At 45.6% G+C, this 14,848-nt stretch overlaps 2 protein-coding genes across 2 annotated transcripts in view; one reads left to right on the top strand and one right to left on the bottom strand.

The window, feature by feature from the left end:
- PTPRT (protein tyrosine phosphatase receptor type T) overlaps window positions 1-14,848 on the top strand; it is a 1,070,914-nt gene that overhangs the window by 567,575 nt on the left and 488,491 nt on the right. The window lies entirely within an intron of this gene.
- Window positions 5,297-5,757, bottom strand: LOC109379982 (ATP synthase subunit d, mitochondrial-like). Its single transcript, XM_019637101.1, has 2 exons — window positions 5,565-5,757; window positions 5,297-5,520 (listed from the first exon to the last, which is right to left on the bottom strand). Exons 1-2 carry the CDS (start codon window positions 5,755-5,757, stop codon window positions 5,297-5,299), a joined length of 417 nt encoding a protein of 138 aa, XP_019492646.1.

Genomic DNA, 14,848 nt, shown 5'->3' with positions numbered 1-14,848 from the left:
TCTCTCTCTCTCTCTCTCTCTCTCTCTCTCTCTCTCTCTCTCTCTCTCTCTCTCCACCTGCAGGAGCTTTTAGAAGGGGTTTCTCTGCCGCATGTGACTTTAGAAGAAGTGTAATGTGCAGCCTATCATGCAGCAAATGAGCATAAACTTTAAAAGTGAAGAAGGAAATGGATGTGTTAGTGACACAGAGTGGTGGGGAAAGCCACCCATTAAATTACATTTCTGCCCAAGAAAAGAACTGTAAGCAAATTGGGAACGAACAATGCTGGGTGGCACGCACATCAAGAAGCAGAGCCAGTAATGAGGCACGGAGCCCCCTAATATTTCTAGCATCAAGGAAAGTGTGGTTTTATTATTCTTTTTTCAAAATGGTCTCAATTTATTTTTTTTTGTTGTTGTTTCTTATTCACAACTGGTGCAGCTGATGTTCTCGGTACCAGCACTCTACCCAGCACAGACCCTGGCCCGCCAGCTGCTCTAGTGGCTAGAAATCTGTAGTTATAGAAAGGTAGTTCCAGAGAGGTCCTTGGGAACCATTTCGCCTAAACACGCTTATTTACAAATGAGAAAACTAAAGCCGTGATGGAAAGGGATGCTTATTTATTCATTAATTCGGCAATGATTTATCGAGCAAGCGTGCAAGGCCTCAAGTTAGGTGCTGGAGAAAATCGAGGTTCTCTTTCAGAATAAAACACACACGGTTAACTCTTAACAAATAACCATTTAATGGGGGTAAACAGGCAAAGAGCTCAGGGCTGAGAATCACATGTCTTGAGTTCCAATCTGAACTACCCTTTTTTGTCTGAACTGGAATGACTTACTGGGCTTCCGCTGCTCATCTGTAATCTGGGGAAGGTGGCCTATGAATCATCCTAGGGTTTTATGAGCACCCAGATAATTAGCACACGTGCTGATGCTTGATGGCCTATAAAACAATTTGTAGATGATGCTTTTGGTGCTGGTAGAATGATCATTTGCAAGCAGGGGATTGTAGCCACTGGAGTAATAGAATGGGAAAATGAAAGAGGCTATTATGGAGGGTAGAGGGCAGATTGCATGTTGGGGGCAGAGCAGGGAAGAGCCAAAGATGTCCCCAAGCCTTTATTCTAAGGGGGTTGTCCTTTGTGCTGTTTGAAATAAATGGGAAAGGATTCCACTATTTAACCAGGCAGCAACGACTAGTCGCTAGTATCTAACCATGTGACAAGTCTGAGGAGAGAAGATACTGAGCTCAGGCATAGCCATTTGAGAGCTCAGCGTTTTGCAGGACACAGAGAATCATAAATATAAAGATAGTGTGGTGTCTTGACGGGGCTCACGACAGAAGGACCCCAGACCTACCTTGTTGGGGCTGGGTTGAAGTCCTCCCAGGAGAGACGATGACTCAGCTGGGTCCTGAGGGCTCCCGAGGGCTTGACCAGCTGGGTTATGCCCAGCAGGGAAGTCAAGGCTGAGAGAACAGCAAAGACAGAGTGATGTGGCAAGTTTAGGAAACTGGCTGTGGCTCCAGGGAGAGACCTGACATACAGGTGGGCATGGTGGGAGAAACCCTTTTGCAAATAATTGGAGTGCCAGGCAGACCCTGAGCTGGGCGAGGGGATGGTGTTTGTGGGAGCCATCTTGTGACGATAGCTTGGTGACGTCTGATTAGGATCCTTCAATTACTAAAATAATTGGCAGTGAGAAGCAGTCTTCTCCCCATTGTAGCCCATCTTGGATGTCACCATGACTTGGTGAAATGTGCAGCCAATTCTGCAGAAAAGGTTTTCAGGATGGGGATGCAGACATCGCGAGAAGGCAGATGGAGAGCACACACACACACCAGAGGGGAGCCATGCACATGAGCATCAAGGAGCAGATTAGTAGGGCCACGCTTCCACAGGAAGTTGCTCAGCTTGTGCGGTGCCCGATCCTGTAACCCAACCCTCCCATCGCAGCACCCTCTCGAGGCCCCAGGAAGGAACGGAATTCTAAGGCAGGGAGCGTTTCATCTCTAGGGAGGGATAGATGGATTTTACTCATAAAACATGTTCACCTCCTTTGGTTTGCAGAATCAGCCATATATATGTGACAGCTGGGAGAGGGACATAAGCAGTCCATTGTGGCAGCTTTGGGATGTCTCCACCTGGCTGTCACTCATGGACCTCAACCACTGTGTGTCCAAACTTGAACTTGTATTTTTCTCTATCAAATGCATTTGCCCCCCCCCCCCCNGTCTCCACCTGGCTGTCACTCATGGACCTCAACCACTGTGTGTCCAAACTTGAACTTGTATTTTTCTCTATCAAATGCATTTGCCCCCCCCCCCCATTCAGGCTAATATCACCATCCACTTGACCGAGTCAGACGCTGGGAGGTTCCCTGCCTCCTTCCCTGCCCTGAAGCCCCAGCCCCACATTTCCTCAATTCTGCCCATTCTACTTCCTGTGTATCTACGTTGCTGTAGCCCTAGTGCTAGGTCCTCAATGCCCCACACCTAACACTGCAGTCTGTTCCCTCCACCTCTGTCCAGGTTTGTTCCGGTGACTCCATTCTCCACCACTGCTAATCAGATGATGGCTATAGCACCTGACTCTGATACAAGCTTGGATGGTTCCATGGGTCTGCCGGTATTTTCTTCATTTATTTATTTAGCAACCATAGAGTACCCTCTGTGTGGCAGGCCCTGTGATGGGCAGTGGAGGGACAGGGGTGAACGAGACAGGACACTGCCATCAGTGTGCTTATAGTCTGATGGGGGAGACAGCATCATACAGGGTAGTGTTAAGTCACCAAGAGAATTCCGTGTTCTGTGCTGTGAGGCTCAGAAGGTGGAGGCAAACCCCGACCAGGGACTAGGGGAGAAATGAGAGGGCCTTTTGCCTTCTCCTTTTCCCTGCCTGGAGTTCCTTTCCTACACTGAAAAACATAGAAGGATTTTATTTGAAAAACCTATATAAAATAATGTTTGTGGTGTATTGACAATGCAGAAAACAGAGCTAAATAGAAGCTTAAGATTCCTCATTGTCTCAACCTCTATCTAGCTGCTATTAAAATTTTGTGTTTCCCCTAACAAATTTCCTTCTGCACGTTTATATTTCATAAAACTGGAGATGCCCTTGGGTATACTGTTTTGTACACAGCTCTTTTTATTAACAGATACCACAGCATTTGTAAAAACAGCTCCGTTTTTCTTTCTTGCCATAAAAGGAATACATAGCTATTTCAAACAATTATAAAAGATGAAAACTCCATGTAAAGCAAAGATCACCTACTACCCTCATACCTGGAGATACCTTCTACTATCACCTGTGTGTACGAGGTTGGATAATTAAGTTTGCGAACTCATCCTAGAAAGAGTGCTACATACCTCATTGCTGAATATCACTATGGTCGCCTTCGAAGTACTCCCCTTGGGAAGCTATGCATCAATGCCAGGGCCTAGTCCACCCTTCAAAGCAATTTTGAAACTCTTTCTGGAATGGCCATCAGAGCTGTCATCGTATTACCCTTGATGTCCTGAATGTCATCAAAATGTCTTCCTTTCCATATTTCCTTTATCTTTGGGTAAAGAAAGAAGTCATTGGGGGCCAGGTCAGGCAAGTAGGGAGGGTGTTCCAACACAGTTATTTGTTTACTGGCTAAAAACTCCCTCATGGACAGTGCCCTGTGAGCTGGTACATTGTCGTGATGCAAGAGCCATGAATTGTTGCCAAAAAGTTCAGGTCATTTTCATCTAACTTTTTCACGCAACCTTTTCAGCACTTCCAAATAGTAAACTTGGTTAACTGTCTGTCCAGTTGCTACAAATTCATAATGAATAATCCCTCTGATATCAAAAAGGGTTAGCAACATCATTGCAACGAGTTCGTGGACTTAATTGTCAGACTTAATTGTATGTTTCAGAATTTTACGTTCAGATGAACAGTTAGATTTAAATATAAATATACCGGGGGTGCTAAAAAATGTAAACAAGTGGACACTTTCATCAGCGTTGCTCAAGCAGTAGTTCTCTGTAATCAGAAGTGTCTGGACGCTGATGGTAAGCACTTTCAGCACCTCTTGTAATTGCGGAAGTCAAACGTGACTTGTATTCATCTTTTGTTATCGTTATATATTGAGTATTACGATTGTAGTACAACTTTCCTTTCTTAAAATGTGTACTACATTTTTTTGGCACCCTCAGTAGATATAGATGTAGGTGGGCTTGATATTGAACCTGATTTTCTATTTAATACATTATAGCTCTCTTCTTATTTAAATATATTTTGATCACTTGTGTCTTTTTTTAGACATCTATAGAATATGACTGTATGATACAACATCTATATGACTAAATTAATCAAAAGGGAGGTTATCTTGAGGGATATTCCATGTAAATATATCATAAATTATATAACTAATATCATATTTATTAACATTTAGGTTTCTTCTGCATTTTCAGGTCACAGAGCAGAATGAAAAGGCTTTTATGAGCATATATGTGCTCTTGTCCATTTATTTCCTTAGCATAAAGTTTTAGAAGTGAAATTGCTATGACAAAAATTGTGAACATTTTATGTTTGGGTCTATATATGTGCTTGGCAGAATATCAGATGACCTTTGTTGATGACCTGTCTTTGCATAATTAACTCCCCTTGAGATGTGGGCGGGGCCTGTGATTGCTTCCAACCAATAGAGTGTGGCAAAAGTAATGGAATGTCACTCCTGTGATTATGTTACTTTCTGTGGCAAAAGTGAGGGGGTTTTGTAGATTATAATTAAGATCTCTAATCAGTGGACTTTAAATTAATCAAAAGGCAGACTACTGTGAGTGAGCCTGACCCAGTCAGATGAGCTCTTTAAGAGAAAGTCTAGAAATCAGAGACTATCTGGCCTTGAAGAAGCAAGCCACCATGAGTCTACGGCTGCAATAAAATGAATTCTGCCCATAATCCCATGAGTTTGGGAGAGGCCCCCAAGCCTCAGATGAGATCCCAGCCCTGGATGACACCTTATTGCAGCCTTGGGAGACCCTGAGTAGAGAACTCAGCTCAGCCCTGCCTGGATTGCTGACCCACTAAAACTCTGAGATAATAAATGGGTGCTGTTTAGCTGATACGTTTTTGATTTATTATAGAGCAATAAACAGCTAATACAATATAGGAAAACTGCCTCTGATAAATCATACACAAATATACACTCCCAACCAGTATGAAAGCCCCCATTTCCACTGGGTGTTGGCCAACCTTTTATTTTTATTTGTATTTGCACTATGTAATTATTTTTAATGTCGAGTTTATCATACAAGGGCCAGAGCTTTCTCCCAGGCTCAAGTTTATAAATTCTCAGTTGGTTTGTGAGGCCAGGAGGGATACGTTTTCTTGTCTAATTTGGTTTCTGGGAATACATCATTCAAGTCCCCAGTGGTCATCTGATCAAATGGAATTATGTTCTTCATCTTCTCCAGCTCTTTCTTGTACTGCTCAATCCTGGTTTTCGGCAGAGACAGAAACTCAGCACAACTTTTCACATTTTCTTTTTCTTTTGCATCTACCAGCCTACTGTATTTATCCTCCAGCACAGGAGCCTTCAGTGAACCAAACCGGCCTTCGCAACATTGGTCTTGTAGTAAGCCCAGTCGATAGCAGGTGGATTCTCAAGTACAGTGGCCAACTTGGAGGTGAGGGTCTCATTCCAGGATTTCAGGGAATTAGCAATGACCTTCTGGTTTTGGGGCATGATCTCCCCAAAAGCCACCCAGTCAATGGCTATTAGAGCAAGTTTTTGCCTAGCCATCTTGAGATCTGTCATCGATCCTGGCAGCCAAAGTTACCAGCAGCCTGACCAACCTTTTAAATCTTTGCCAATCTAAGAGGTGAAGAAACACTTAATTTGTGGCCTTCACTTACAAGTAAGATTGCACATTTTTCATATTTTTGTTTCCTCTTAAAACTCATTTTTAGTATATCTTTTTTTTAGTTATATGATTTAGTAATCATATCCTTTGCCTATTTTTGAATTTTTCTTATTGGTTTGTAAGAGCTCTTTGTATATGTGGAGGCCACGAAAGAGATAGAAACATAGATATTGTTTTATCTGTGACAGATGTTGCGAGTACATTTTTTTTTTTTCCTCCAGCTTGGCAATTTTGTTTTTCATTTCAAATGTTGTTTATGGTATTTGGTGAGGATGGATATGGGCATTTTCTCATTCTGTTGAGTTTTGCAATGGCCACCTTGGTAGTTGGTGTGGAAGATAGATTGACCGAAAGAGAGCAGTGCAGAGGCAGTTGCATTAGTCCAGGTGAGCTAATGGAGATGAAACCTGACCCACATTAGGGATGAAAAAAAAAGGTCTGAGCCCAGAGGCGTATTAGAAATAGAATTGGCAAAGCTTCGTGTTCTTGAACTGGCTTTTTACCAGATGAGAAATGGAGACTTAAGAGGTGAAGCATGTGGTGAGTCGTCCTGCCTGCACCAGTAGGTACTGAGATCACAGAGGAAGTTTCTCCCACATGGAACTGTACCACCGGAGGGCCTGGGACTAGCAAACCCCAGAGAACAGGCAGCGCCTATTTCCTGTGATCCCAGTCCTGCCTTTATCTCCAGTGGGTGGATGCACACATCGTTCCTGGACGTTCTCCTTCCCTCCCAAAGAGACAGAGGTTCCCTCCTTGTGTGTGTTTTTTAATCCCCCTCCACCAGACAGACCTCTGGTTTTGAAGCTGAGCAGACGGGCAGGGGTGTTTGCTCAAACACGGCTGCATCTGGACATGCCTGGCACAGGATAAATTTCCCCTTCAATACCCTGGGCAGCCTCGTCGCCGGGCAGCGGTGGGGGTGAGCAGGGAGAGAAGTGTTCAGCAAACTCCAGTGAGACGTTAGATATCAGCTGGAAGTTGTTGGCATGAGCAGGGAAGGTAGCCTGTTCTGTCCCTAGACTCGAGTAGATTCCTCAAACCATCGGAAATGAAGAGATGCTGGCCACACTCTGTAGTGGCAGAAATGAAGATGTGTCCTGTAGAGGGTGGGCACATGCTTGGGGTCTCCTACTGGTGCGAGTAGCGGGGAGACACCAGAGTGACACAGCTGAGGTCCTGAAAGCCTCCCAGCACTGCTGAGCTCCGGTATGCGGTATTCAAAACCTCGCTTGGTCCCTTGTTTTGTTTAGGGCAGTTTCTCAATGGGAAGGCGGGGGGGCTATTTTGCTTCTGTTCAGTGGACATTTAACAACATCTGGAGACATTTTTGGTTGTCACAACTGGAAGGGTGCTTCTGGCATCTATTGGGGAGACGCCAGGGATGCTCCCAAGCCATACCTCCTACAGTGCATGGGGCAGTTCCCACAACAATGACCTGTCCCCAAATATCAATAGGGCTGAGGTTGGGAAACCCTGGTTGAGTAAGAACGAGAGGATTGTTGTGGATTAATGATTGTCCAAGTTAGAGATGTGTCTGTGTATGACTGACCGCCCGAATCCTTAACTCTTTTGCTGGGGTCTCTGCTGGGAACTGCTGGGCCTCTTTAATGCTGAGGGTGGCAGTGCGGACTCAGCACCCTAAACTCACCCCCAGAGTTCTGGCCAAAAGAGCATGGCTCGTCCTAAAGCTGGAGAGGAGAGAACAAAAAGCCAATCCATCTGTGAAGTCCAGCAGGATCTTTCCTCTCCGGCCCCAAGTTTGACCTTTGTAAACATTCACTACCATTTGGCAAGGTCCCACGTCTTGTACCAACGCACAGAAGGACTGCCCTCAGCTTTGATCCTGGTGACCCATTCACTTAGCCCAGAGTGAAGCACGGTGTCTACCAGCTGCAGTTAGCCACGGCAGGAGGGAGGAGAGAGGAAGGTGGATTTTTGAAATTCTGAGAGTGGTTAAATATTTGATGTGGCTTAGCATGAACCGGACATTCTATAGGTGACAGTCAGAATGGATTATTTGGATTCTCAGCTCCTGGGACAGTGGCCTTCTAAAGCAGTCCAGAGAAAAGGCAAAACGGAAATAAATTAGCAGTAAATGCTATCTACATCTCTCAAGCATAATCTGAATTTTCTATAGGGACATAAAGGCATATGTATACTACACAGCACGTCCTTGAATAACGTCATTTCATTCAACTTTGTTTCATTATAAGGTTGATGAGAGGGAAAAATAAACGTCAGTTCCTGGCCAGGTCCACTGTCTGTGTGGAGCTGGCATGTCCCCCATATGTGCATGGGTTTCCCTGAAGACTCCGGTTTCCTCTCACACCCAAGAGAGGTGCCTGTGAGGTTAATTGGTGTGTCTGCATTGCCCCGTCTGAGTGAGTGTGGGTGTGTGTGATGCACCCTGCGATGGAAGGGCGTCCTGCGTAGAGTGGGTTCCTGTCTTGCACCCTGAGTTTCTGGGACAGGCTCTGGCCACCGTGACCCTGAACTGGATAAGTGGGTTGAAAAATCATTATCTTGCTTGTTTTGATTCGTCTTTCTTAAATGTGCGTATAGCTTACATGGATTTCAAAGTTTAATATTAGAAGTGTTTGGGGGTTTTATTTAGAAGTTTGGTGATGTTTTGGTAACCAGAAATGCGCCTTAGGAGCTTAACTCTTGTTTCTATCATTTAGCCTAGAGTAAAATTGGTTTCCCTATACGCCATTCCATCTTTTCTCTCGAAGTCACAGGTTCCCAGAACCTATCAACGATGTTTAGTGAGGACTTACTGTATACAGATGTTAAGAGTTTTTTTAAAGATCGACTCCAGATGGAGCAAGATTTCCCTTTATTTTTTCTTAATGTCTGTTGATATTGGCAGCATTCATTCTGTCCCGAGAGATGGAGAACAGACATTACAAAGAATAAACATTGGCCCTAAATTGTCACTCAGAAAGGATATCAATGCCTGTGTTCTGTTTCCACGAACCAATTTTAAGAAAGAAACGTTTTTTTAGTGTGTCTCGAATGTGACTCAAGAATGGTTTCGGTGGGACATGGATTTGGACTGACAGCAGCAAATGGAATTTGCATGGAGGCAGCGTTGTCTCCAGCCACCAATCTCGAGACAGTTCTCATCCTTGTCTTTCTTAAACTCGCTTGGCAGGAGCTGCCGCTTGTCTCTCTGTACCCGCCCCTTAACATCCGGTCTCCTGATACTCCTGCTTTGGCTGTTCTGACTGCTTCTCTGATGGCTTGTTCCCTGGGACCCCTCCCCCCTCCCATTCAACTCCTTTCTCTGTTACAGCAATCTCATTAATACCCAAGGCCCCAACCAACTGACTCCTCAGATAACTCCTAAATCCATGCCTCTAAGCCTCAATCTCTTTCCTGAGCCATAGAGCTCCCGGTCAATGAGATAAAAACACATTTATGAGGCTAAACTCATTCCCTCCCACTCTCTTCTATACTTCTGGCAAAGGAGCCATTCCTCATACATCAGTGTGAAAAATGCAGAGTGGTGCGTGACTTATCTTACCCCTCCTTGGTCAGGAAACTATCTCAGGGTAGTTTACAAAGCGACCCTTCATTGTACTGCCAAGGAGGCTACTGGGTCCTTCTTGCAATCCATGCTGCCACTATGAATAGCAGAGTGGCCATCTGTTGTCATTTTTACATTAAAGTGAGTAGAAGCAGCAAACTGGCCTCTCCTCTAGAGAGCTTAAGTTTGTCGGTAAGCATGGAAATAGCCCCTTCCTCCAAATGTCATTTTCACAGATTAGATAAGCTCTCCAGCTCTGCCTAAATGGCAATAAGTCAGCTATGTGACATCACAGGTGTGTGACCCAGGGCATGGCACAGCATCTAGTACAGCTATGAAGAAGATAAAAGAGAAGATGAGCTAATGTGTGAGACAGTAACCGGAGCATGGACAGGGCAGGGTTCTGTGGAGACATGACATAGGAGATGGTGTCTGAAGTGTAAGCATAACCTCCCTTCCCGATAATCAGAGGACAGTTGCAACCTGGAGGCTGTCAGAGGCGGTAGGTGAGGAAGGTATACAGGGGGTTTCATCCTCCGATAGGGGTCAAGTAGGCAACTTTTTAGGAGCTTGCTTTTCTGAGGATGCTGACATCTCATGATCATTACTGTACTTTCTCTGAGGCCCGGGTTGGGCCACGATTCATGAACTAGAAGCTGCATTTCACTTTCTGCCTTTGCCTCTCCCTATTATATAGTTGAGGACTCTACAGCTCTTTGGTTTGATCCATTAATGACCTAATCGACCCTGTAGTCTTCCGATGAAGTTTTTTTCACATGGAGGAAATTCACCAACCATTTCACAACACTGGAAATGGAGGAAACATTTGGGGTATTCCTCAATGTCATTTGTCTTTCCAAAGGTTTGGAAAATGCCTAGAAGCTGCCTTTCAAATCCTGGATTTAAAGTGGCAGTAGGTAAAGGCATGGTTAGGCCAAGTCTTCAGAGGCCTTCCTGATGGAAACCAGGGAGCTGATGCTGACTGGCAGGTGCCCCAAAGGCGAGGTCTGTCAGGTCTGCACAGAAGGCAAACTCCAGGGAGATGGACAGGACCTTCAGAGCGGGTCGCTTCCTGTATGCTAAGCATGACTCACCTCCTCATCTTTTTCTCCACCTTGTTCCGAAAATGCCTGATCTATTTAATGCCTTGCTGGCTTAAGGGGGGAGTGAGACATGAAATCCCAGCTTTAATGGCTCTGTGTCTCTCAGCCTGAAGCCACAGGAGTGTGGCCTGTGACCAGACAACTTGGGGAGCAGCACAATGTGCCTCAGTGTGCACTTGGATCGTGTCCCTGTTGTGTCTTCAGTAACATGTCCTTGTTATTTATGCAATGTGGCTTAAAGGCAAGAAACAAAGAACAAGAAGAAATGGCTTCTCTCTGGGCAGAGACAGGCAAGTGGACATTGCTTATGAGGTCTGTCAGGGCCTGGCATTTAAATTTTGATTGATTTGATCTTAATATATGGTGTGCAATATGACATATTTCTAGAAAGGTCCATCTTTGGGAAGCCATTTTTGATATATACCAAACCTCTGTGGCATTTGGCTCTGTTTCAGGACTTTCTGATGTTCCGTTGGTCATTGGTCTGTTGATATGACAGTTACTGAGGTTTGAATTATTAAGATATTAATTTGAGATTTTATAATATATTTTAAAATTGGGAGGGCTTTTCCATAGATTATTTTTTTCTATCTATTCTTGCTACTTTATGTTCCCTAAACCCCTTAGAGTGAATTAAAAGCTCTGTCTCCTTCACTTAATTGGCACCAACTCATTCTCAAGACTCAGTTAAAAAAAATCCTTTCCTCTGGGAAGCCTCCCCTGGTGTCCTCAGGCTTTATCATGTTCCCCAAGCCTGGTTTGTTCCCAGAGTACCCGCATGCTTCTCTGTCACCTGCTCATATGGTACAGGCTTGCAATTGGCTCCTTGATAATTTTCTAATTTTCTATCTCCCCTGCTTGGCCATGCTGTCCTTGAGGGCAACACAGAGTCAGCTTCACTGTTGCATCTTTTAGCAGAAAGCACAGTGCCCGGCTTTTGTTTTGGTCAACTGTGGCTGGGCTCAGCTAGGTGGCTCCACTTTTGGGGTCCCTCGTGTGATTGCTCCAGAGAGTGGCTGGAGCCAGGTTTAAGGCTCCTTCACTCACAGGTCTGGTGGTGCATGCGGGCAGTCCACTGGGGGCCTCAGCTGGGGCTATTGGCTGGAACGCCTACCCATGGCCGTTCCATGTGGCCTGGGCTTCCTCACCGCATGATGGCTGGGCTCCCAGAGCATGAAAGCCTGGCGGAAGCCATCTTGCCTTTTACGACTTAGCCTCAGGAGTCACGCTAGAGCATGCCCACCATACTTTCTTGATTGAGGTGGCCTCCGAGGTCCACCCAGTTTCTAGAGGAGGGGACATAAACCTTACCTCTCAATGGGGAGTGGCAAGGCCAAGTTATTTTTATAGAAGATGTGAAATAAACTGTATAGTAATGGCCATCTTTGGAAAATATAATCTGCTGCAGTGCTCAATACATATTTGTCACATTTTGTGAAGGCATGATTCATGACTATTGGGACAGTTACACACTGGGGCCAGCCTTGAACCAGAACTTCTGACCAATCAGCAAAACAGCAGGTGCCTGAAGTGAATGTGCCCCCTGCCCAATCCAGGTTGGGTGTGAACGCCAAGTTGCTGGGTTCCTGGGGGAGTGCTCCCATTTAGGGAGCAGTTTCAGGAGCTGCCTGAGGATATGTGGGCAGTCTGGTCGGTGAAGCATGAGCTATGACAGTTATTGAGGTTTTAATTATTAAGTTTTAATTGAGTTCTTGATCATAAACTTCCTGTCTCCCATTCAAAGTACTGTGTTATTAGAATTTGTTTTCCCTTTCTCCACTTCTGGAAGTAAGTGCTTTGAACAAGACAGATGTAGGAGAAATGAGACATTAAGAATTTCTGCTGAAAGGTGGGGTTTCTACTCAAATGAAATGTGCTATGTTTACGATGGGCACACGAATTGAAGGACTGAGCTTGCTTTTTGAACCATCGAGTTTATCCTTTTTGCTCTCAGAGGCTCCTCTCATTAACGGAGAAAGCTAAGGTTTGAGGAATTGTCCTCTTTGATCCTGCCAAGTAAAGGGAACTTGGGCCATGTGTGAGAAATGCAAGAGGTCAAATGAGAGAACTCCCCCATGCCTCGTCGTGAGGACCTTGCTGGGTGGTGACCAGTCTGATGAACATGGAAATGCCTGGTGCTGTGTGGGTGGAGGGGAGGGTTTCTCTGCTGCTCATGTCTCAATGACAGCATTTGACTGCCCAGCACAAGTTTCTGCCCCGTGAGATGACCCGTGTGTAGGAGGGCAGCCTACATTAGACCGAGACTGCCTTTAATGAATGTGGCAGTTATCACAGAATATAGGTGTTAGAGCCAAACATCGTGGGCTGAAATCTTAGTTCTGCCATTTACCAGGGCTGCAGCCTGGAGCACGCTGCCTCGCTTCTGGGTGCCTCAGTTCGCCCACCTTAATGATAGGGCTTTTCGTAGTACCTACTTTCCAATGTTGTTGGGAGGATTTAAGCAGTGCTTACAACGGTGCCCGGCACTTAATAAGCACTTGGTAAATGTTAGCTATTATTTTCACTGTTGCTGTTATTGTTTTTGTTGTCCTCATTACTCATACACTGCTCTTCCCAGACCTGTAGACCTGCAAACCATAGAATTTTAAAATTTCTACTAGACACAGAGAAGTAGGGGACATGAGTTCTAGTGATATATTGTATCTAACTCAGTACATCCCAAATGTTATCATTTCAGTGTATAATCAATATAAAATGATTGACATATTTTACATTACTTGTTTCATACTAAGTCTTTGTTCAGTCTATGAAATAGGCTGTCCTCCTTACAGCACATCTCACTCTGTACTGGCCACATTTCAAGGGCTCAGTAACCCTGCATGGCTGGCGACCACCCCGTTGCCCAGCAGAGCTCTGAGGGGCTACCACATAAGTGCAGCTGCAGCTGACAAGAGGCCCTACAAGGATAAGGAGATGAATTTTTATTGGGTACCTACTATGTGCCAGGCACTTTACATCTACCGTATCATTTAACCCTCAGAACCATCTTGTTCACAGGTATTTTACCTTGGATTCCTCAGGGTCAAAGAACTCATTTAGCCAAAGTCACCCTGCGGCACAGAGGCAGAAGTTGAAATCAGGCCTGTGAGATGGAGGCACCTTCCCCGTGGTGAGGCAGCATCGAGGGGCTCGATTTTAATGGTAGTGAGGCATGAGTGCTGCCCAGAGCTGAGGTCCGGCTCACACAGAGCCATGTGCACACACAACTCAAGACTCCTCTGTGATCACATTTGAAGAGAGCTGGCGGGGCTCAGTCATGACCAGGCCGACGGCTGAGTCTGAGCCCAAGGTCAGTGCTCAGGGTAAATCTGGGGCTCGGGGCTGTGTCTGTGACCCGGATCATGACCCAATGTGGTGCTGGGACCTCGGTCCAGTCTGTGCAGGGGTCACAGTTGCGTGTGTGCCCAGAGTCAGGACTCGATCTGTGGCTGCGTCAAAGTTTGATCTGAGGCTGAGATCAGGGCTCTGCTTTGAGTCAAGATCTAAGCTCATTTTATATCCAAGGAGCAGAGTGGTGCATGCAGCAAACTCACAAGGGTTCGCACCTTCATGGTTGACGCTGTGGGTCAGACCACATGCCTGGCAATGACTTTGGAAATGCCAGGACCTTGTTCTTCTTCTGCCTTGAGGGAGAAGCGAGTGACCAGGTAGCTGTCTGGAGAACAAAGCATATCCTTGTTCGGAGGCACTGCTTCAGTGAGGGAGACAGTTTTAATAGGAGTGGTAACTTCCTTGGGGACTGTTGGGAGCACACAGAGCCAGGTGCATCTACCGCGTGACCCTGGATGGGACCAGGGTCCATGAAACGAGATTCCAGCAGCCTTGCTGCACAGGGTGGTCGTGTAGATGAGGCCGCGTATACAGTGCAGGCAGAGCTTACAGGGACTCGGCCAGTGGGGCTGGACCATGCGTGGGTCAGGGCATTCGGGAAGCCCAGGACTCAGCGTGCTACTCTCTCCTGAGGACCGAGCTGAGCGCGGGGCACCACCAGCAGGAGCCTGGAAGGTTCTGTTTGTTAGAACAAGTCAAGTGTCGGGAGGTGAGCCACATGGGGTCACCTCTGGCACAGGTTAAATAAGTGATACTGGAACCATCCAGTGAAATATTATTCAGCCGTAGAAATGAATGAATAACAATTTTCAAATAAATCGTTAAGAGAAAAGCAAGGTGGGAACTGGATGTACCAAATGCTCTCTTTTGTATAAGAAAACGTGGAAATGGAAATATAAATGTGAAGGTCCAAGGATGTGTGAGATACTAATAAAAGGTGTTATCGTTATCTAGAGATTGCCAAGGAGGGTCTTCTTCAGAAGG

This window comes from Hipposideros armiger, unplaced genomic scaffold, assembly GCF_001890085.2.
Source record: "Hipposideros armiger isolate ML-2016 unplaced genomic scaffold, ASM189008v1 scaffold_31, whole genome shotgun sequence".
NCBI lineage: Eukaryota > Metazoa > Chordata > Mammalia > Chiroptera > Hipposideridae > Hipposideros > Hipposideros armiger.
This window is presented reverse-complemented; position numbering and strand designations above follow the sequence as displayed.